The 24,006-nt window shown below is 35.9% G+C and overlaps 1 protein-coding gene across 28 annotated transcripts in view; it reads right to left on the bottom strand.

The window, feature by feature from the left end:
* BBX (BBX high mobility group box domain containing) overlaps window positions 1–24,006 on the bottom strand; it is a 280,307-nt gene that overhangs the window by 62,167 nt on the left and 194,134 nt on the right. For all 28 annotated transcript variants that reach the window (XM_054482850.2, XM_054482851.2, XM_054482868.2 and 25 more), the window contains 4 exons: window positions 20,611–20,806; window positions 16,546–16,613; window positions 4,233–4,313; window positions 912–986 (listed from right to left, as the gene is read on the bottom strand). In XM_054482850.2, the coding sequence (XP_054338825.1) occupies window positions 912–986; window positions 4,233–4,313; window positions 16,546–16,613; window positions 20,611–20,806 (420 nt within the window). The remainder of the gene's footprint in view (window positions 1–911; window positions 987–4,232; window positions 4,314–16,545; window positions 16,614–20,610; window positions 20,807–24,006) is intronic.

Here is a 24,006-nt window from a genome sequence, read left to right as displayed (position 1 = left end):
GTTTTCTTCTGCCAAAAGGATATCATTTTACTTTCCATTTATGCAGTATTCTTTATTCAAATGAATCAAAGTGATTCAATACATCAATATTAAACAGCACAGTCCTGCTTGTCATTTTCTCTCAACCCTATAAAAATTGCTTGGTTTATGACATGCATTTTTTAGTTGCGATAAAAAGGGAAAAAAGAAAAGACCTAAAGCAGATAGCATCTTATTTTCATAAACTATATACGTTTTATTATTTGTCATATAGTGCTCATTAGAAATGAGCATATGGTTGAGGCCAGGGCTTTTGTGGCAAAATCAAGAATATCAGATTTGTCTCTGCAGCATACCAACCAAAAAAATTACTCTCTGGTGTGTGCTCTCTTCGGCTGACAAACCAAAGAAATCTGAGATCTTACAAAAGCTGATCTGATCTGAGCCTGGGATTAAATACTAATAAAAATACTGGCTGAAGCTACATCACATTGAAAGCTAATTTAACCTGATTTAACAGGTCGTATTCACCACTGCAATTCACTGTGAGAGAGTCATTCATGAATTACAGCATCTAATTTCACTATTGGAAAAATTTAATAAATCGGAACCCTCTGACATTCTTGTTGACAGCAGTTTTTCCAAGCTTTTAAAATAAATTAAAAACAAGATAAAATGAAATAAACACATTACTGGTATTCTGAATGAACTCTTTAATGAATGCTTATAAAATGGGTGTAAAATCTGGAGCTGATTTGACTATGATTACATCAAAGGCAGCAGAAAAAGCAATAAATATTCTGTTATGTGTATTATGTTAATAATGACAACAGGCATGCCTAAAGTTCACTATACATTATCAAAACTCCATTCCAGTATTCCTGAGCTCAGCAAGTTTTCTTAGCCCAAAAAGCATTTTAAAAAGGCCATACCTCTGCAAACTGAAACAAGGCGGATGTTTGACATTGCTTTGTAGAAGCATCAGGGTGGGACGTACTTGAAGATATCTGAAAGGAAACAAGCAATTTTTAACGTACACTGACATTTTTCCACATCAGATCATAAGATTCTGCCATATATTTTCAACTGTAGACACTGATAAAGATTTAAAAATGAGTCATTATCCTCAATCCCTTTAGAAGAGCAGTATAAATGATAAGGGAAGACAAAGGCCACGTTTCTAAAAACAGATGATTATAAAGAACAAAGACTGAGTATGGCTCATTTGCCATGTCTTTGGTAAGGGTGCCAGGTATATATCAAAGAGCAGTTAAGGAGACCTGTTGACATAAATTTCCTTACTTAAAAAAAAAAAAGGAAAAAATGTATATTGTTAAAAGCTGGAGGCTGCAAGTGAAGCCACTCCCTCATTCTCTTCCCAACACCACTCCTTCCAAGCTGTTCTCTAGTTAGAGGCAGCTTTGATGCAGTGTTGGTGAAGCATATGGATGTGGGTCACGGTATCTGGGAGACTGAATCTCAGCTCTGCTACTTACCCACAACATGACCTTGGCCAGCTCAGCTAAACTTTCTGAGACTTATTTTTCACCACTGTAAATTGATGATGATGATAATAATCTGCATTTTAGAGGATTATGGTGAAAAAAAAATAAGCCATAAAAGATGTTACCTAGCATGGCACCAGAACTCAATAAATTGTTTACTAAATATGAAAAGCATTTTCTTCTTTCATAGCACCTGCATCCTCCCACCCAAAACAACCACACACACACACACACTCGCACGTTAATGTGTGACAATGAATAGAAGAGTCTGCCACCCTACACTTGATTCAACTAGGGGACCTTTTGTTTCCAGTTGGCAATTATGGTAGCTTTCTTCAACTTTGCTCAGAGGAACATGTGGAAATACTTTTCAAGGACATTTTGGGAGCAAGATGAGTTAGTAATTTTGGTTCCAAAGTGGAAAAAACTTTTATTCAGCCATAATACAGGGTAAAAGCGGGTCACAGGAGCAGAAAGCCTGGGCACTATAATAACTTAGCCCATTCCCAATCCCACAAGTCTTTCCTTCAAGTAACTGTTCACCAACAACTCCATCAAAGGGTACTTACTAAGCAGTAAATCCACTTCATCAAAACTCTTTCATCACAAAAATTGCTTTTTCGTTTTAATTAAACTGGTTAGAAAAACAACAGGGCCACGTAGTTATACATATAAAAGTGATGTTTAGGAATGGGAAAGAATCAGGAGGCTGGGCATAGTGTGGCTCACATCTGTAATCCCAGCACTTTGGGAGGCTAGGTGGGAGGAGCACTTGAGCCCAGGAGTTGAAGACGAGCCTGGGTAACATAGCAAGACCCCATCTCAAAAAAAAAAAAAAAAAATTAGTAGAGAGACTGACTAATTAATTGTATTCGCTGCTGAAGCCACCAGGAAAATTTCATTCTACTGTGCTTTTTAATCAGATAAGCATTTTTAGAATAAATATCAGTAAGAAGAACAAATATCAACCAAATCCAATTTAACAAACTAGGTAGAAATAAACTATTTTATCCACTGTAAGATCTAACCAAGTGTTCTGAAGACATTCAAGGATAAAATTTTAGAACTTTTCTTGGTCAAACCATGAATCTTGTCATTTCAAGTGACCACCATGTGCAAGTATGACAGAATGCAAAAATGAACCCAGAGAAATCTTCCTTAAGTCTTAGGAATCATAAACTCAGTACAACTTATTTCAGACATCACTTTTCATCCCTATCAACCCTCTATAAAAGTTAGAAAAAAATAAACAATTTATATAAGGGGAAATACATAAATATTGTAGGTTATACCTAAATACAATATATTCCTTTAAGAATTAAATCAAGCAGTGAACAAAATAGAACCAGTGTTACAATCCATCCAATTTTGTGAAAAGTATCTCAGAAGTTCTAAAAAAGGGAGGGGGGAGATGTTATTATAAATTAATATTAAGATAAAGATTTCAATTAATAACATAAATAGGAGCTCCTGGAGATAGAGACCTTTTATATAAAAGCAATAGGATCACGGATCTCTCTGGATCTTAGATATGCTGTTAGAAGCCACAAAAATGTACACATGCTAACATATCCAAAATTTCCTGTGAAATTTTAGAGGTTTCATTAGATCTTTAGAGGTTCAAGGATCATCTCTTAAGCCGTTCTGCTTTCAAAGTTGGGACCAATCTTATTTAACATGTTTATAACTGCTTTCGACAAAAAAGAGTGCAGGCTGAGCATGGTGGCTCATGCCCTGTAATCCAGTACTCTGACAGGCTGAGGTGGGACGATCGCCTGAGATCAGTAATTCAAGAACAGCCTGGGCAACATAGTGAGACCCTGTTTTAAAAAAAAAGATTAGTTGGGCATGGTGGCAAGCGCCTGCAGTCCTAGCTATCAGGAGGCTGAAACAAGAGGATCCCTTGAGCCCAGGAGTTCCAGGTTACAATGAGCTATGATCATGCCACTGCACTCTAGCCTGGACGACAGAGTAAGACTCTGTCTCTAAAAAAAAATAAAAAATAAAAAATGTTCCCCCTGTACAAAACTGTAAAACAGTTGGGCAAACACCAGGAAGGATGACAGTGGTGAAGAATGTCTAGTCAAAGACAATTCAAGGAAAGACCAGGTGGCTTAAAGTTTAAGAAAAAAATGTATCAATGAGGGCTCATATTGAGTTCTAGAGTAAATTAAGATATTGTGAGCAGTCTTAAACTTTAGACTTGATATCAAGGAGAATGTGCTTTTATACACCATCTCTTTGAACCAGTGTCAAGAGACCTACTGAGCTGAACAAGTCTGACAAAAGAAGACTTTGAAAACTGCGAACCTCATGCTAAAGTTTCACTTAAGATGAAAGTGTACTAAAAAAAGAAAAGAAAAAGAAATGCATAGTTTAGCTGCGTAGCCAATAACCATGAGCTGATTTTGTCTTCTGTTTTATCAAATAAACACATCCACAAATGACTAAATTCTGATGGTAATTCAATATATTCTTAACCTTACTATCCATGAGTAAAAATTAGTAATGAAGTTAATAATATTTAGTATGACTTTAACGATAAGCTTCTATAAACACATAAATGTAGTTATTTCTTAATTAAGAACTCTAGAGACCCAAAATATCTTTTCCAAAATGTGATTCTATTTTCCCACTTATGGTTGAGCTCAGTAGAGTTCTTCATTGCTTTCAGTTACTGTTATCAGCCCCAATTTAAGCCCACTTTACAATTTCCTCATTAGTTAAGTATCAATTATAATATATTACCTCGGCAAACTGAAACAATGGTGACTTCTGACGTAATTCAGGAGATTCTGAAACATCAGGCCTGCATGTGCCAGAGGATACCTGAAACAAAGAAAGATATCATATTTTCTTTTGTACTATTTACTGTGTTAGGTAAACATTTAATGCTCTATCTTCATTTGCGATCTTTATTATCAACAACAGTTACAGAAACATCACTTTTTAATCAAGTATTTTTCTCAGGATATACATTTCCTCTTTTATCTCAATGCTAACATTGACCCACTTTTGCATTTGCTTTGTGACAATTGCTTTGGTGGTCAACTGTTATTCAAAAGTCATAGGAAGCTTAGAATGTTAGAGAGGGAAGGATTTCATTATTCCTCTGATCTAAACCCCTCACTTTTCAAAGATGAAGAAACTTTGACACTTCCCCTCCCAATGCTAAAAAATCCCCTTAGTCTTTATTAAACACTGATCACCACAAGATGTAAATATTTATTTATTGTACATCCTCTCCCAGAGGCTTTATTTAATAAATTATCCCCAACACTGCCTGGGCACAATGTAGATACTCAACAAGTATTTGTGGAGTGAACTAATGAAAGCTGACAACAGTTCTCTTAATCCCAATTCAGTGTGATTCCTCCCCACTTTCCTGAATAATGAAGTTAGAGAGTCTAGGGGGAAAAATAATCTTTCACTTTAAAGAAAAAAATGAAAGTTACAAATACTTTTTAATAACTTGTTTTCTGATTACAAAATAATCCAAGTTCACTGTTAAAAATCTGAAAAAAAACCCACCAAAACAAAGAAGAAAAATCACCTACAATGTTACCTCCCAAAGATAAGTACTGTTAATACTCTTATATATTCTTCCAGTTGTGTAATTTTTTAACAAAAATAGAATATTCTACCACAGTTAGAGTGTTCTTTTTTTAAAAAAACTTTAATATTAATTTTTCTGCATCACTAAGTCTTCTCTAGTGTAATTTTAATAGCTGCATGTGATTATATTTGATGGATAAATCCTATGGAAAGAGCTAATAGTTACCCAGATTATGCTCCTAAAAACAGTTTCTCACTGACCCTCTTAAGACACTGAGGATGTGTTTCTCTAACAATGTCACAGGCTACTGGGCAGGAGCGAACATTTGAAATTTTAATTGTCACCTTTGGATTTTAAAGAGTAATGGTCACCTTCTCCCAGAGATAAGCACATTAGTGAAGGTGCAGAAGCTTTTATTAATTTGCCACCTGTGGTTTGGCTGCAAAGCCTGACTCTCTTATTGTCACTATTTGATATGCTGTGCCAAATGTCCCACCAAGGAGACACAAAATGAATTAAAAAGGCCAACAAATCCTGAAATTTGTAGCCACAAAAAATTGGGAACTCCTTTATTGGTAGGAATACCAGAACAAAATATATCTTTATAATTTAGAAGTATTTTTTAATCAACTTCTCTGCTTTATCAAAAAATATATGTGTTTGGCTCCTAGATTATTTGGTAAATAATCAAAATTTTACTTAGATTCAAGCTTAGGACTGTTTGAAAATTATAAAATGTCTTCATAAAACTTTAATAAAACAGATGTGCATAAGACAGAAATCTATAAAATATATTTGGAATTAAATGTATTATTATTTAGAGTTGCTCCACTGCATAAAGTCTATATGACATATATGCTTATTTCGGATCCCACAATTCACAAGAAATAGTGACCATTTATGAGGAGGTAAATTACCCTATGGCTTCGAGTTCATATTAACAGCATGAAGAAAATTCAACTTTCTTATAAGTGTCATTTATAGATTATTTGGCCACGACAACACATCAAGTCAGAAAGTTTAAAAGTTCAATAATACCCTTTGCAAATCTTCAGGATGGATGGTCTTATATAAAACTTCCTATTTGAACATGTAATTATGAAGGCATCTATAATCCTGTACACGGTTTGTCAATTTTAGCATGCAATCAAATAAGTCTACACATATTTGTGCTTATCATGCTCCTGACAAAGAGGGGGTGCACAATGAATATCTGTTGATTAACTTAATTCTCTCCATATGTATGTGAATAGGAAGAATCTCAGTGACCTGGCCAGGAGTACAACAAACACCATCCAATGGCTAAAATAACAGTAATAGAATCACTAATGCTGTAGATGTTACTCTAGTGGACCATGTCCTCTCTCAAAACCTAGTTATTCTTACTTTAAAGCATTATGGATTTAGCACACATCTTCAGTATAGTATAGTGGAAACAGCACAAAATTAGGAGCCAGGAGAATTGGGTTAGTACTAAGCTATGTAGTTAGCTGACTTGGTTAGCTGACCCTCTAGTCCACAAAAAATGATGAGTTCACATCCTTTGTAGGGACATGGACGAAATTGGAAATCATCATTCTCAGTAAACTATAGCAAGGACAAAAAACCAAACACTGCATGTTCTCACTCATAGATGGGAATTGAACAATGAGAACACATGGACACAGGAAGGGGAACATCACACTCTGGGGACAGTTGTGGGGTGGGGGGAGGGGGGAGGGATAGCATTAGGAGATATACCTAATGCTAAATGATGAGTTAATGGGTGCAGCACACCAGCACGGCATATGTATACGTATGTAACTAACTTGCACATTGTGCACATGTACCCTAAAACTTAAAGTATAATAAAAAATAAAAATGAAAATAAAAATAAAATTTAAAAAAATGTAAAAAAAAAAAAAAAAAAGAATAGAGGCAGCGTATCAGAAGGGGCCAAGAGGGCAGACAAAAAAAAAAAAAAAAAAGGAAGAGGGTTGGGAAAGAAAGAAACAATGCCAGCAGCAGGATAAGACAGAAGGAGAAGACAGAAAAGCTGTAAAGAACAGATAGAAATGTTTCATAAAGCACGAGAGTCTGTTTAAAACAAATTGAATAGGGAAAATAGCCCCCAAATTTCTCTAGAAGGCATCAGCTCAATGCAACAATTATTTACAACTATAATTCTAAGTTGTCAAGGTAAGAAAAATTGTAAAATATATCATTTATTAAGACGGCAGAAATCTGTGTGATACAGGTTAGACATATTTCTTCTGGGGATCTAAAATCTCAATATATAAAAATGGTTCGATGACATGGCAAATATAAATATGAAGAATTCATTATTGAGTACTTGTTAAGTAAGGCATCCCATAAAATGTATATATCTGTGGATACACTGATCTACACATGAATTTGATAAAGAAATAAGAAATTTTAAACCTAAAGTATAATAATAATAATAATAAAAGAAAAAAAAAACAGAAGAATTATAAAAAACTAATTAGAGACTCATTTGCCAACATGCATACAAATAAATGTTGAATTGAAATGCTGAAACCTATATGAATTGAACAATTTCCTAAAGAAATTTACTCTATTTAAAGAGAAAAATTTACTGTATCTAAAGAGACCAATTTACATCAAAGAAATAAAGTTATAAGGTGGCTATTTCACAAGAAAAAAAAAAAAGAAATAAGAAATTCTATCTATATAAAAGGGAGGGAATACTTCCCGCAAAAGGCTCCCATTTGAGTAATGTCATTATTCAGAAAGTTCCAGATGTTGTGAAATGTTTAAAATATTGTGTCATATCATTGTGATGCCTGCATTTAAAGTACTTCACTTATTTTTATTAGGTGGGCCACACTTTTTATGGATAAACATCAATTCTGTAATATCTATTCCTATGCTAGAGCCAGTTTACTTTCTAAATACAAAATAGTCAAAGATATTTGTTCGTTAATTAAGAGGAAAGAAAAAATATTAAGTAAGTAGTGGTTAAATAAGGGAGAAAAAAACCCAAGAAGCTGTTTCTAGAAATAGTCTCTGAAATAATCGATAAAGCCACTAGGTGTTGCTATACGCCCAAAAACGAAAATAGCTAAAGGGATTTTTGTTAAGTACATATTCATTTGATTTCCCCAAATTCAATCCTCTTTGATTTAGTTATAATTCTCAATAACCATGGAAGGGGAGTAATTAGTATAATGAAGAATTACAATAATGTAGTTTTTTTTCACAGGAGCAATTCATATAGTGAAATTGAATACATAAAAAAGTGAACTGGCCTCCTGATGTAAAACAAGATCAAGCCAGTTACATGCACTGTGAGTAGTTTGGAAAGCTAGGTTGTTATCATGAGCCTGTCCTTACTTTGCAAAACACAAGACCACAACCATGCACTGCCGGCATGAACACACGGTCAACAAAAGGAGCATTGCACTGGTAGTATCTGAGCCATACGTTCCTACCCTTGCTAATTCAAACATTTATTGATTACTCACTCATTCAACAAATATTTACTAGGCACCTATGACATGCCAGCCACAAAGACTGCTACTTTCAAGAAGCTTATATTCTACTTGTATCTAGTATGTGTTAGGGAATAAAATGATGACCAAAGGAAATGTACTTAAGCCTTAGTTGCTTGCAACTCATGTGCAGGGGACAGCAACATCATATACAAAAATGTAAGTGCATAATGGTGGAATATTACAAGGTCTACAGGAGGATGGAGAGGCAGCCTTCACTCTGTGTGGGAACAGGTGCAAGACAGATAACATCTAAGATATACCTTAGGAAAACCAGGAGTTCTCTCACAAGTGTAGAAATGATGTGGTAACAGGAGGTGGGAAAGTATGAAGGCAAGAACCCTGTGTGTTGAGAAAGTGACTTTCTCAGTGTGGCTGAAGAATAAGATGCATCGGCGTATAGTGGGAGAATCCGAATTCTACATGAAGAAGTTTGAAAATTGGGCTGGAGGCAATGAGGAGCCAGCCAAGGTTTTCAGTCAGAGATGTGTAGTCAGGTAATTCTGTCAGTGGAGTGCAGGATGACACTGGCTGGGGATGACTGGAGGCAGGAGGCTAATTAGAAGATTAAGGAAATAAGCCATTTGAGATGTGGGACTCCAACTGAATCAAAGATGTTAACTGCCAGGCTTCAGTAATTGTCTGGAAAGATGTCAGAGCTGAGGGAAAGGGGTCAGAAACACAATGCCTGTGTTTCCAAAGTAAGTTAAAGCTTTCACTGAAAGAGGAAATTTGAGAGATGGAAAGAGGTTTGGAAGGAGGCAGTGAGTGTCTTTTATGAGAGGAGATGGTTTTGGGGTAGAGGATTCCATCTGAGAGTTAAAGGAGAAGCTGGTTACTAACGCACTGCACTCGGCTACCTGACACGAGCGGTGCACTACATCTGAGAAGTGTCCTGGGCCGCCATGGGGGGCATGACCCAACAGCACCACATAGAGTTGAGCTCTGCCACAAGCAGAATACATGTCAAGTCATCTGGCTAAATGGAAGAACACATCCTTGGTTTTACTCAGGGCATCAGGGCTGCTGGAGTATGGATTTTACCCCATGAGTCAAGTTCTCCTAACATAATCTGTGTGGCTGAGCACTAGTATGAAAGTCCAGAACAGACTCCAGGCCAGTTGTAAAAATAACTGCAGTAGCAATTGAGATAACTCCGATCACCTTTCTGCCTCAGTTTCCTCATTTGATAAAGCAGGTACAATGCCACTCTGTCTACTTGCCTTCTTCACAGGAAACTGTGAGAATAAAATGCAACAGTGTACATCAATGTGCTCTCCAACAACAACCCAATTGACAATAACCACACCTCTCTTGTGAAGGATGCCTCCTTCCCGCTCTCCACCCTTCTCTTTCGAGCCCAGCTCTCTTTCTGCGCACCTTCCACTCTACCTTTGCCTTCATCTCTGAGAGCCCAAGGAGCATACTCAATTTCATCATTGCTGCCTAGGGACTCATGGAGGATGTATGATTGTCAATCAAGCTGGGTAAAAGGACCCAACTCTCTGGGCTTGAGCCCCACAGTGGACAGATGGTAGAGGCTGGGCTCTTTGGCTGGATGGGCAGGTCTAGCCAAAATGGGCAGTGAAGAGTGACATAAAGGGGGAGCCACCCAAGAAAAGAGGAAGCTCAGAAAGCCCATTTCCTTTTCAGTGTAGAATTTAAATAAAGTAAGCTATAAAACTATGAGAAGGGAATAAAAGTTTTGATGAGGTTCAGGTAGGAACTGGGGCAAGGAGTTTGGAATTCAATGGATTAAAGTATTCTGGAATAGTCAAATAAAGTAGCCTAAAGGAGGCACATATCTAATTAATTCAAATACACCAACAAGCAGGAACATAAACAGCCTCATTTCATTGATGTTAGAAATTAGAATAAAGAAAGTGAAAAGTTTCCATTTTATTTAAATCTGTATTTGTTAAAATTGTTAAAAACTCGGCATTTAAGATGTGGACACAATCATTCCTTTACTCAACAAATATTGGTGAAAATCAACTTTTCTGTGTCTCAGATTTTTGCCTATCTCATCATTTAATGCAAAATAATGTGGGTGTAAATCCTAGTATTATGAATTCCTCACTCTATGACCTTTGAGAAGTTATTTCACCTCTATGACCTAGTTTCCTCATTTATAAAATGGGGAAAATAATAAACCAGCCTCATAGGGTTCTTGAGAGAATGAGATACTCAATGTCAACTGTGAACACAGTGCCTGGCCCCAGAAAGCACTCACGAAATGCCCCTGCTCTGGCAGTGATGAGCTTCAGTAAGGGTGCAGCACAGGACACAGGACACAGGAGAAGTGGCCAGAGCTAAGGTTGGATTGTCACAGGCTGAATCACCAAGGCCCCTGCGTGCTGCAAGAAGACTGAAGCTAGTCCTCCCGGATTAGAATCCCAGTTCTGCCACTTTGTAGCCTCACCATCATGGGCTATTACTTTACCTTTCTCTGCCTCTGTTTCCTCACCTAATGGTAAATATTTACTTATAAGGTAAATAAGACTTAACTCACAGAATTGTTACAAGGATTAAGAGTTACACTTATGGAATACACTTAAGAATTGAGCCTTGGAGGCAATGTTCTATACATGTTAGTTGTGACACAATAACAACTATTCTCCAGGCAAGTGGGTAGACCTGCTGCAGTTTAAATCTTGTCATTGTTCTTGATCCCAAGTTTCTTAGTCTTCTAGAGACAATACTTACATATAATACAATAAGAAAATTTTTTAAAATATGACTTTTATTATACAGTTTATCATAAAGTATAAAACTAAATATAATCAGTTTTGTAAGGTATGAAACTAACAATATGGGATATAAGAGATTAGAATAAAGAGAGAATTGAATATGGCTCAAGAAATCATGAAGGACTTCCTGGAGGAGGTGACAGATTGATATTACAAACTTACAAGGCAAAATATATTTATTACAGGTTCAGTATCCCCTAATCCAAAAATCTGAAATGCTCAAAAAAATCTGAAACCTTCTGAGTGCCAACATAATGCTAAAGGAAATGCTCACTACAGCATTTCAGATTTCAATTTTTTGGATTTGGGATGCTCAAAAGGTAAGGATCATACAAATAGTTCAAAAAAAAAAAAAAAAACAAAAACTGGAACTCTGAAGTACTTCTGGTCCCAAGCGTTTTGAATAAGCAATATTTAACCTATATTTTTGGATTTTAAGAAATTTTGATTTATAAGCTTTAAACATTTTAAAATAGGCAGATCATGGTGAACAAACAAAAATCAATGTGATTTCCTTTTAAGCTGGAAGTATCATGTGAAGAATCTGCTATATCTAAAAACTTGAACCTTAAGACAATATCAGCTTCATGCTGTCTGGTTTGTTCCCTGACATGCCTTACACATAGAAAGCATTCAATACATACTTGTTATGTAATTAAATGTAAGAAAAGATGGCACTCAGTTTGGCACTGTTCAATTCTCAGAGAACACGACCTTTACAGTCCTTTTATGGAGGTGTGCCATCATCTATTAGCATCTTCTCCACTAATCTGACACTAAGTCAGCTACTCTGCTGACTTTGGACTTCCTATACCGATTTCTCCCAGATATTAAAAGATTGTCTCCTTCTTGAGCACCTGATGATAAAGATAGTAAATTACAACTGTAATTTCTGCTAAGTTTTCAATAGACAAGGAACTCTCTCTCTTTCTCTCTCTTTCTCTCTCTGTGTGTGTATGTATGCATGTTGCTGGTAAAGCATATCACAGCCTGTGGGAGAAATGTCTGATATAATTTAAACTTGCAAGTTGAATATGAAATGCCTAGAATAGCCAATGGCAATAATATATACCTATAAGAATTATTTGCAGGAGAGTTAAAAGTGCCTTACAGATTTTATTTAATTAATCTTCACAGTAGCCTTGAGATTTGAAGGCAAGCCGGTATTATTAGCTCCATTTCATAGAATGGAAGGCAAAGAAAAGAGTGACTTGATCAATACTTTACTATTATCTGTTGGCTCCAACAAAACAGGTATTTTAAAATCACAGACCCAAAGTCTAAGGTACTTCCCATATATTTGAAAGTGTAGCTTCAAACAGTCATACAACTACACAGATATTGATACCTTCGAAGCTTTTCATCAGCTATAATTAATCTGCCTAACTTATATTCTACTTTTCTCCAACCACCCCTCTCCTTCTGTTCTAGCCAAGATGAATTTACGTTGCTCACTTAGGTCTGATACTGGATGTCATCCTTTCTGAGATCAATCCAAGCTGTTGTATACATGACATGGTGAATAACTGCCCCTTCCACAATCTGAATTATATCACTCCCTGCCTTGTTTTTTAAAATTTAATTTAGCTTTCGATTTTTATTAAAGTAACTAACAAATATACGGATTTCTAGTCCTGGAGATTACTTCTAGAAATTCTAGATCAAGTACTGACAATTTTTTGTATTTTCATTTTTAGATAACTCTGTGGTATGAAACACAAAGGCTTCATTCTCTGCCTTCTCATTAGTTCTTCCCTGAGTTTGATGTGAACATGATTACTTTTATTTGTTCTACATTTTTATTTCTGGTTCTTTAAATTAAAAAAAAAAGGTGATATTCACTTAAACTTCTGGGCATTCTATTGAATAGAGAGGCTCTCATCTCCGCTGTAGCTCCCTGCCGCCTATTTTTGTCTGGTACTTACATTTTACTGATTAATCAACTACATTTGATTTCTGATTTAAATAATTTGCTGTAATCTCATATTCACTGGACACATTCCTTTCCATTTCCTTTATTATTATGGGGTTATTTACTAAATGAGACTTCTATACTTCTATTTTACAGGGTCTCAGTAAGGACATGCTTAGTCTGCTATTTTGAGCCAGGAGTCACTCCTTGATGTCTTTCATGCTCAATGTATCGATTTTGCTTCCTCAATCAATAAATTCTGTAACAACCAACATTGTTTTAAATAATTTATCCCAAATAATTTATGCATTTCAATGTACTCTGGGTATAAAAAAACAAGGCCGATTATGTGAAAATAAAAGAAACAAAACAAACTATCAAAATGCATCCATTTTCTTCATCACAGAGCCAGTTACCACAATGAGACTATATAGAACCACGCTAGGCTTAGTAATAGTGGCAAATAAAAAATGTTGAAATAATAATGCAAAAAATCTATTATTGTAGATTAAGAATTGATCAGAAGACAGAAAAAAAGAGAATACACAACATTTTGTTTGTTATTATTTGCCCATTTATATCTCAAGAAATTATAATTTCTCTCTAAAAACTCTAAGTGCATTTCAGGTAGATCCAGGAAGCAGTATAGGCTTTTAATCTGGGACTTTATTATTTCAGTTACAGCAAGCCTCTCTATCCTCTAGAGATGCTTTTTTAAAAGAAATCTATTCCCTATGTTAACATTTTCATATTTAAAAAAATAGTCTTTTGAGGACTCTTTCTATATGGTTAGGTCTCAGGTCAATGAACAAAAGAAAACCTTCTCTATTTAAGAATAATATTTCAGAATAAGGGTTCTGTCATGGCATTTTTAAAAGCCATTATGATTAGACCATTTTTTGGTGGCAGAATTTTTGTAAAATGTCACTTTGGTCTTACCTCACAGTACCAACAGACTCCACAGTAATTGTTCTAAATGTCAGAAATATGAAATTTCTGTATTTCTCTTATCTCATTATCCTGCTAGTCTTCTTAGGAAAACATAAGTACATATTTATTACATTTGTCTCATGTTCATCTGCCTATGCATATAAGCCCTTAAAGTTCTATTATCATGTCTACATATCTGGAATAAGACTTCGCATAGAAATTCAGGTGCTAATGCAGTCTACTGATAGCTGTGAAGTAAATTCTCAAACTACCTATATTTAGAGACAGCATTATTTTATACAACTTTCACTGTTTAAATATCTGAAGATTATTTTCAATAATGACCTAAATCTCTCTGAGATGAGAAATACTGAATATGAAGAGTTGTGTTCTTTGAAGTGATTCTTAAAGACCTAACTGCTACCACCTTCTTCCTTAGCATAGATTCTCTTCTCCCATTATGGTTCCCTTCTTTCAATCATTTAGCTTTCTTTGATTCTTTAGCTTAAGAATTCTCAAAACATTTCCACTTCAGAGATAAAGGGTCCACCACAGCATTGAGTTGCATGTGTCAAAACTCTGCCTTCTTAAGAAGGAGTAGGAGAACTTCTCATTGAAAAGAACCCAAAAGGCAAACTTTGAGCAAAAAGGGGAAAAAGAAACCATGCTTTTCTTTGACTAGCATCCATGAGTTCTACAGACGTTAATTTGTTTACATTTGTACTTGAAGGTTAAAAAGAACACTAAATACATGTTGGGAATGAAACACTATGGTAATTTAAATAGTTAAGAAAGATGATGCTGGCTTTCACAATTCAATGTATTCTTGGGAATCATATTGAGTCAGACGTGTTGAAAGGTCAAGTGCATATTATTACTCCAACACTCACCTTTGGAACACACTTGGGATACTCTACACCTAAGTGAGAGCTTGATTTGTTAAGAGGTAGCAGCAATGTGTTAGAAAATGAAATGATGCCTGACAATGCTATTACGTTAGAAACTACAAACATGATGAATAATGAGTATGCAAAGGCACAAAGTAACATGTATGTTTTTCCAGCTGAAGATTAGCACAAAGTAAATAACTACCAGTGCATTTTTTACACATTTATACATTTCTTGCTACACTGAAGTGAACAGAATCAAAATAATTCTGTTAAATTGAATATACAGTCAACAATTGTGGATCCCAAATGGAAACTATAAAAAATAAAAACCTTTTATAATGTAAATAGGTTATTATCTAATTATATGTCTACAAAACCACTATTTGAATAGCCTTCAAGTATAATATGTATGACATAATCACAACTAAAAAACAAAAAGTAAAAAATATGACCCAAAATAAAATTGAGTCATTGCTATTTGGCCCTAAACAACAATTCTGGTTGGAGTTTGAAAAATTTCCATCTCAAAAAGCTGAGTGTGGTAAAACAACATGACCTGTAGGTTAATTCAATAGGCCTCTGTTAAATGTCTCTGGGAAATAGGAGAATTCTACAAATGCAGACTGTGCATGGTTAACTGCCACTATCTGCCCGTCAAAATCATACCTAAAAATGTTTAGCCAAAGCAGTCCAATAACTAGATCATGAAACCAAGTTCATGAAAGCCTAGGTCCTTTTTCCATTTTAAAGATTCAAACAGGCTGAGCACGGTGGCTCATATCTGTGATCCCAGAACTTTGGGAGGCTAAGACGCTTGAGCCCTGAAGTTCGAGACCAGTCTGAGCAACATGGCAAAACCCTGTCTCTACACAAAATACAAAAATTAGCTGGGCTTGGGGGCACATGCCTGTAGTCCAAGCCACCCAGAAGGCTGAGGTGAAGAGAATCACCTGAGCGTGGGAGGTCGTGATCATGCCACTGCACTCCAGCCTGGGCAACAGAGTGAGACCCTGTCTCAAGTGGGGGTGGGAAAGAAGAATAAAACAATCCTGAAATGCCATGTTGCCTAATTTTCAAAACAGCTGTTCGGAATTATTCAGGTACCAGAGACTGACAGCTGCAAATTTTTAGCTATCATCTTTCCACTAGCATGTGAACATCACCCAAGCAGAGAATGTTTCGAATAAATGAATTACAGCACCCAACTGACATAACCATGACAGAGTCATGGCAAACACCAGTGATCTATATATTGCATTACTACAACCTTACTTGTAGGTTCAGAAAACCTCAACACCTGACTTGTGTTTACTTCCTCATGGCCTTAATTACACCACTTTTTTTTTACACTCAACACACAAGATACACAGAAAGATCTTAAAGAGAAAGATTATAAAGTTTGTTCATGAGCTGTAAACAGTGAAAATGCAGAATGAACAACGTAAACAGACTATAACTGTGTTCCCAACCCGCAACATGAGCAGAGCGGAGACGGAAAAGGACTGCCTTACCTCTGGTGTGCCAAGAGCATGTTCTCCAGCTAACAGCAGCATACTCAGGCCTCCCATTTGAGTAGGATCTAAATAAGTCAAAAACAAACCACCAACTTACAAGCATAAAGTACACACAATCCACAGAGTCAAAAAGAATACTCATAAAGACTAGCAATTAGAAATCCAACAGAACCACATATAACTTTTTATAAAAACTTTTAAAAACTCTTTATGCAACAGTAACCTGGCATATATGTGCTTAGTGCTCATACTTTGTGAGCCTCTTGAATACCACTCTTGTCTCACCATTCCAACAGCACTTTTTTCAATACCATTGCTGTTTGTAACATTAATTTATCTCCTAATGCAATGTTTTTTTCCTTACTGCTTGGGGAGTTTAGATAAGATTTTTTAAACAAAAGAATGTTTCTGTTTGTCTTCTGAGAAATTTTAGATTATTATTCTCAAATTATTAATTCTGCCACGTGAAATCAGGACTAATTTTAAAATAATAGGCTATCAGAGAACTAGAGAACAGAGAGAAGTTTTCAAATCAGGCCTGTAAAATCTGGTAGGTTTTATTCAAATAATCTTTCTTTAAAGCTTTAAAAATAAATTTATATTAACTGATGTGTTTTTGACATTTTAAATCTTAGGGCATGTGTCAAACACATGCCCAAAATGCCTTCAAGGTATAAAATTAATGCTTTTTATGTTATCAAAGGTCTTTGTTTTCACTATTTCAATAATCAGTATAAACAGAGAAAATAAAAACAGCAAAGTGGTAGATCTATAACCCAGGTTGTATCTAAATAAAGAAAGCAGAATTGGGAACAGTGGCTCATGCCTGTAATCCCAGCACTTTGGGAGGCCAAGGCAGGAGGATCTCTTAATTCAGGAGTTCGAGGCTACAGTGAGCTAAGATCACAACACTGCACTCCAGGCCTGGGTGACAGAGTGGGACCCTGTCTCTAAAAAAGTAAATGAACAAATAGAAAATAAATAAAAACAAAGAAGTTATCAAAGAAAAGGCACCTGTGTCCTATAAGTCTATCTTGAATTAAAATTCAGAAGTGTACTGAAAGAACATATGTAAAAATGCCTAACTCGGCATCTCTCCTAGTGCATATAAGGTCCTCAATGTATATTTAATTTTAGGAATCTACAATTGAAAATGAGAATCAGTCAAAATGTTGCACAAAGAAATTCAGTTGTTTCTTTTCTTTTTCAGGTTAAAGATATGTCCTTAAGTACATCTTTGTATACAACCTGTCTTAGAAACTCATAAAGCAACTTTGACTATATGTTATCTACATTTAAAAAAAAAATTGCAAAAAAAGTTCTGAGGTAGGAAAAAAAAGGGGCAGGGGTTGGGGGAAAAGGTTATTAGAGGAAAAACTATGTTACCAAAAGATCAGGGGGTCAAAAAATAGCTCAACATTGGAAGGCAGCCACATAGGAAGACATACACAGAGAATACACAGACAAACAGTAGCTAATTTGATGAAACAAGGCTCTTTGGTATTGTTTTAAGACTCCAACTTCAACTGAATGCTAAGTTTACGAATTACTGCGGCTGCTGAAATAGATACTTAAATCTACTTAAAAATCAAGAGGGGGAAATGAATTTAGTAGAAAGTAAAAGTTTAGTTTGGTTCTTTAAAAGAGAAATACTTTTGCAGCTGTCATCCTAGAGATCAGGAGGATTGGATGATAGCTTTCTAAAGATAAAAATGTGTTAGTTCAAATTACAAAGTAAAATAGGAACATGATTACGTGATAATTTATATACCAATGTGACTTTGCAAGAAGTTTGCTATATAGATACTAAAACATAGGCCAAGAAATTACCAATATCCTTTATATTAATTCATACTTACATAATGTTATTTAGAACTATCAAAAACATATTGACATACATAGGATGCTTTCTTTAGTGCAATTAAATGAAAGGGCTTGCACTAAATTACAATCTACACAGCTTTCCCTTCTTGGATATCATATATTTGGTAATCTGGGGTTATTCAAAATTGCAAAATGTCATGTGACAAGGACTACTGGGCAAACAAAACAAAAGAGATTCCATACTGAGGTAAACAATCTGGCATTTAGAGGCCCTCTATTATCTCCTAGATTCAGATGTCTAAGCACCAGGATTTAATTAAAGACAAACTAGTTCGCTCTCATCTTGTTGAAAAGGAACATACCTGGAAATATCAGATCAATGTTATCCACTATATGCAAGCCTATCAAGAGTTCTGAACATGGATTTGCAACATATAACCCAAGCCATTATATAATGAGATAAATGCAAGGAAGGTGTTTTCCTTCTTTCCTGTACTTTCTTTTGAGAACACTGATCTTAAATACCGATCTGTAAAGATCTTGTTTGAAGTCTGGGTTTGACTTTCAATTTGCAGGTAAAAGGCAGATTAATAAAGTGTCAGAAACGGTGCTACAAAAAAGATATCTTTCATAGCTTTCTGCAGTTCACCTACAATTGTTATATGGTTTGTGAAGAGCAGATGTATGCAAAAAAAAAAAAAAAAAAAAAAGCCAACAACAACAACAACAAACTACATACCGTGGATCTAGATTGAGAATTGGGAGAAAAAGCAATGGATGTTACATGATGACCAAAGAAAATCAGCTGGAAGCCAGTCATCTATATACTCTTTCTGGGTTCTGATAATAAGATATTTTGGAAAGTACTCCAACTGATATAACCTGGGAAGTCCAGAAAACTCACCAAGACTATCTAATAACAAGTGATTTGAAGCTAAAATTGTACAAAAGTGACAGCTAAAGCAAGGACAGATAACTACGTCTGATTCTTCTGGGACACGTAGAAGCATCATTTTGGGAGCTTACTTAGAATTACACTACAGACACCCACATAGCAACCACCTGAATCCTTTTTTCCACCCTAGAATGCTGCCATTATGTTAGACTTCATTTTTTAGAGGCAGGGTGTTGCTCTGTCATCCAGGATGGAGTGCAGTCGTGAGGTCACAGCTCACTGCAGCCTCAAACTCCTGGACTCAAGTGATCCTCCCATCTCAGCCTCCCAAGTAGTCAGGACTATAGGCACATGCCACCATACAGGACTGATTAAAATAATATTTTTTGTAGATTATACAGAATACTGCCACATACTTTACATGGTATGAATCACACACTGAACCATAAAGTCTCGTTAAATTTATTGGTTATTCAAAAAAAATGTGTTATCACAGTATCACTCAACCTCTTTTCCCAACCTTTCCATATGCAAATAGTTCAATACTCTGATTTGGAAGAAAATTTGCTTCTAATACCAAAATAGGAACCCTGTAGCTCAATTGCAACTTCACTGCCTTTCCCCTGCTCAATCTGCTAATTTCATCTGGCAAACTCCTCTTTTGATTACTGCATTGCAATAGCTAGGGAAGACAGAGCCACTTGTAGGGTGAATATAAGTACTTTATTTCATGGTAATAAATGATTTAGCATACCTTACCACCCAAAGAGTACTAAAGGTCCCATAACAAATGGCACCATCTGGAATTTTAAATTTGTCTGTCCCATACAAGAATGGACATGAGAGGAGATAGATAGGATGGGAATTCTCTCTAAGACACAGCTGTCAGGTCCATCTCAGATTTGTGATGTACTTGTTCATATTCTTGCCCTCAATGTTTCCAACACCCAGATGATCTACATGACTGTGGCTTTTTAAGTAGCATGATAACTAAGGTGCATCCTGGGATGGCTTACTAGTGTGTATGTGTGTAAGCTATTTTGTGAACATAAAATTTTCTAGGCTTCTGACAATCTCCATGTTGCTGTCTACTTTTCCATACTGTCAATGTCAGGAATTCACATATATTTATAATGACACTACCACTGAGGCCATATATCCTTTTTAAAATTACCTGTATTCTATATATATCATGATCCAATGCTTGAAAATATGCTATATCTTTGCCACTGCTTAATATTGGTCATAAATTTTGTCCCCCCAGCCCTCTGTATTGTTTAAAATGCTGCCGAAATGTATTGCCCTGTCCTTAAAGAACAGGTGGAAATAGTGTCTCAACTCACCAGCCATTCCAAAGTTAAGCTGAGGCATTTCTTCAGTCTTTGCTTTCTTGGGGCTTGGCAAGTCTCTTGAAGAGTCAGATGGGAAGGCCCAAAGTTTCTTTCGTGGATTGACAGTGGGTGTTGGGGATTTCACAGGCTTGTTTGTGGTAGGACACCATTTGTAGCCAGGATTTGCTTTCATAAATGCATCCTTATACTATAAATAAAAAGACAGATAGCAGATTTTAATTAACAAATAGATTGAAAAAGTTCTAAGGGCTGTTACCCCATTCCCCTATTTAGATACCAAGTGAGAAAAACAATTTCAGTGACTTCTGTGGCTCTCCTTGTAGAAGAACGACAATCTCAGCATAGGGTTCTAGAGATAGGACATGGAGTTATCTAATCCATTTGTGGGATAAGGATTCAGAAGCTGTATACTTTGTGTTATTTAATCCTCAACTTTAAAAAATAGTATCCAAAAAGCTTTCTGACCTTGGTGGGGAGAGGGAGTTGTTTATAATGGAATGAGCCTAGGGCTCTGGAGACAGAAGCAGGTTCAAACCCTCAAACTTCCACTTAGGTCTTCAGTAACCAAGAGAAGGTAGCTTCTCTGGGCCTCAACCTTAGATTCCATAAACTGAGAATAATACCACCAGTGCCTAGGGTTATTGGAAGCAGTGGTGCATAGCACATCACTCATATCTTTAGCTAGCTGTAGACATTAAGCAAATTGTTAAACCTTTCTCAGCCTCAATTCCTCTACTTATAAAGTGTAACCACACTTGCCACCATGCCAGGGGTCTCTAATGAGCATACATAACTGAATAGATAAACAAGCTCTAAGAGCACTGATATGTGATGTTGCAATAATCTATCACAAATTGTGTCTTACTTGGAGGTTTCAACCTTCACTGACAACATCTTTCTCCTTCATTTTTCTGTGGCTTGCTCCTGTTACCCTTTCTCTCAATTCTGCTACCTTTTATCTCTTGCATGACAATAACGTGAAACAAAATACATTTATTGCTATTCATTACATATTTCCAAAAGTTATCGGTTAAGAATGTATTTTCCACATATTCTTCAATTTTTATTATTGCTAGACATTTTATTAAATTAATACAATTCATTCAATACCATAAGCTTGCCTTTTAAAATGGTAACTTAATGTGTGACATGAACTAACTATAACTTCCAAACAGCTTTTAATTTTACCCAATAGTTTGAAAAAGGTCCTTTATCCTTGCTATATACTTTCCTTATACCAAGGATATACTTTTTTTCTATCATTTCCCTTTAAATCATATAAATGAAAACTGTAATACAGATAATTATGCAATGTTAATTGACAATGGTGTAGAATTATTTCACATTATCTTAACTCAAAGTTTCTGAATAATCCATTTTTTTACCTGTAAGATATATATGCCTATTGATACATGGATACATGTAGAAGGAAAGTAAGCATAAAAAACTGTAGAATACAGTCCCATTTTTCTTACAAAAATAATTAAAATTGGACACAAGGCCAAACTAGAATTTCCCATCAAAAAGCAGAACGTGTTAGGAGGTATCAACTGTGATACAAGAGACACACTACCACAGTGCATTCATGTGCATGAGGGATTTACATATTAAGCTGAGGAAGACAAATAGCTTTGCCTGCTGTCTGGAAGTGGAAAGTGACAAATGGTAGGGTGAGGTGAAAATGGAAGTAGCAGACACATGCATCATTATCGTGTCCCAGTAAAAGCACACGGGCCGGGTTTGTCAGATGAACAGTCACTTGAACAAAGGTCACCACTTTATAAAGTGTCAAAAGACTTTCAAACAAATTGATTAACATATTTGTCATGAGAAATAAAATTATCTATTTTTTTGGGGGGGTAGTTTAAAATTTTTAAGAAGGAAGTCATAATTGTGAAAAATGCTAGACAGGTGTCACCAGAATGATTGCCAGCTCAACTAATTTTAAAGCACCAATCATACCAATAAAGTCCAGCTTAAACTAATTTACAGTGGGGAGCTGGTGCTGAAAATCACACAGAGCAGTTATAATCACCACATCCTAATTTCTCTTGCATGTATTCCACTCACCTATCCACATCTCAAACATTCTGTGAGCACTGACTAGATGACAGAAACTTGCCAGACATTGGGGAGAGAAAAGAGTATGAATTAGATAGAATCCCTGTCTTCATATTGCTTACAGTCCACAGTTTACTACACAAATATATTATTTCTTTTTACACATGGTCCATAAAGCTGGACCATGGCTTCCCCTGGCTCAGGCAGGAAAAATGCTTTCACAACGGATCTGCAAAAGGGCTAACTACCTATATGAGTGGAACAGAGAGCAAGAGAAAGGCTGGGAATACGTGGGGTTTTATGGAAAACAATAACAATTTACTATGAGGGTCAACACTCTGTAACTGTATCACAATATTATTCTTGCAGATTCTTAAACTCAATGTAGATGTTCAAAACCACGTTCATTAGTTCGATCAAGTATAAATTGAGTGGAAGAGTTAAGAATGTGAGAGAGAACAGAATAACACACAGTCTTTGTCCTTAAGGAGTTTAAAGTTTAGATAGAGATGCCATCAATTCATGTAAAAACACAAGTTAACACAAGCAGTATAAGAGCATCAAGGGAGGGTGGAGGCAGGAAGAGCTTCAGGGTATGAGGATGTCTATCTGTTCTCGGAACTTGGCACTTCATCAATCACTCGTTCTGATTCAGCTAAAAGAGACAATAGTAGAAAGGCTTAATCATTTGTTGTGATGAGATTATTAGGAGAAGGCTGGGTAAGGGAGAAATGGGGGAAGACTGTATACTCCTCTGAAGCGAACAGCTGAGTGAAATTATTAGCATGCAGGTCAATCATGTGGGCAAAATCCCTCATTACAGGACTGAAAAGGCCTAAGAGACAGGCCCCAGATATCCAAGGCCAGACTGTTCATACTGATGGTGGGAGGGGAAGCTCACTTATCCTCCGAAAACATCAGACAAGCTATTGCTCCTAAGATTTCAATGGAAGACTCTCTCAGATAACAAAATTTTTGTTAAAAATACTGATTTTCAAAATTCTCCCATTAAATAAAAATTCACCTCATGGCTTCCAATTTATTTCTGCAAATTTCCAACCAATTAGATGAGGTAAGGTAATCCTACTTTGCAGTAGACACATAGTTCCTGACTTACATGTGGTGCTTGGTAAATGCTGGATCCCCTCCCTCAGGCCCCATCCACTACCATGTTTCCGTAGCAAGAATAATACATTAGAAATACTGCTACTGATTTTACTGTTATTCAGTATTGGCATCAAATACCCTTTGTCACAGTATTTTGTCTACTTAATATTTGACAAGGGCATTCTTATGTGACAAAAGATAATATTCTGTCAATCTTTT

This window comes from Pongo pygmaeus, chromosome 2 (assembly GCF_028885625.2).
Source record: "Pongo pygmaeus isolate AG05252 chromosome 2, NHGRI_mPonPyg2-v2.0_pri, whole genome shotgun sequence".
Lineage (NCBI taxonomy): Eukaryota > Metazoa > Chordata > Mammalia > Primates > Hominidae > Pongo > Pongo pygmaeus.
The sequence above is the reverse complement of the archived record's forward strand: the minus strand, read 5'-3'. Positions and strand labels throughout refer to the sequence as shown.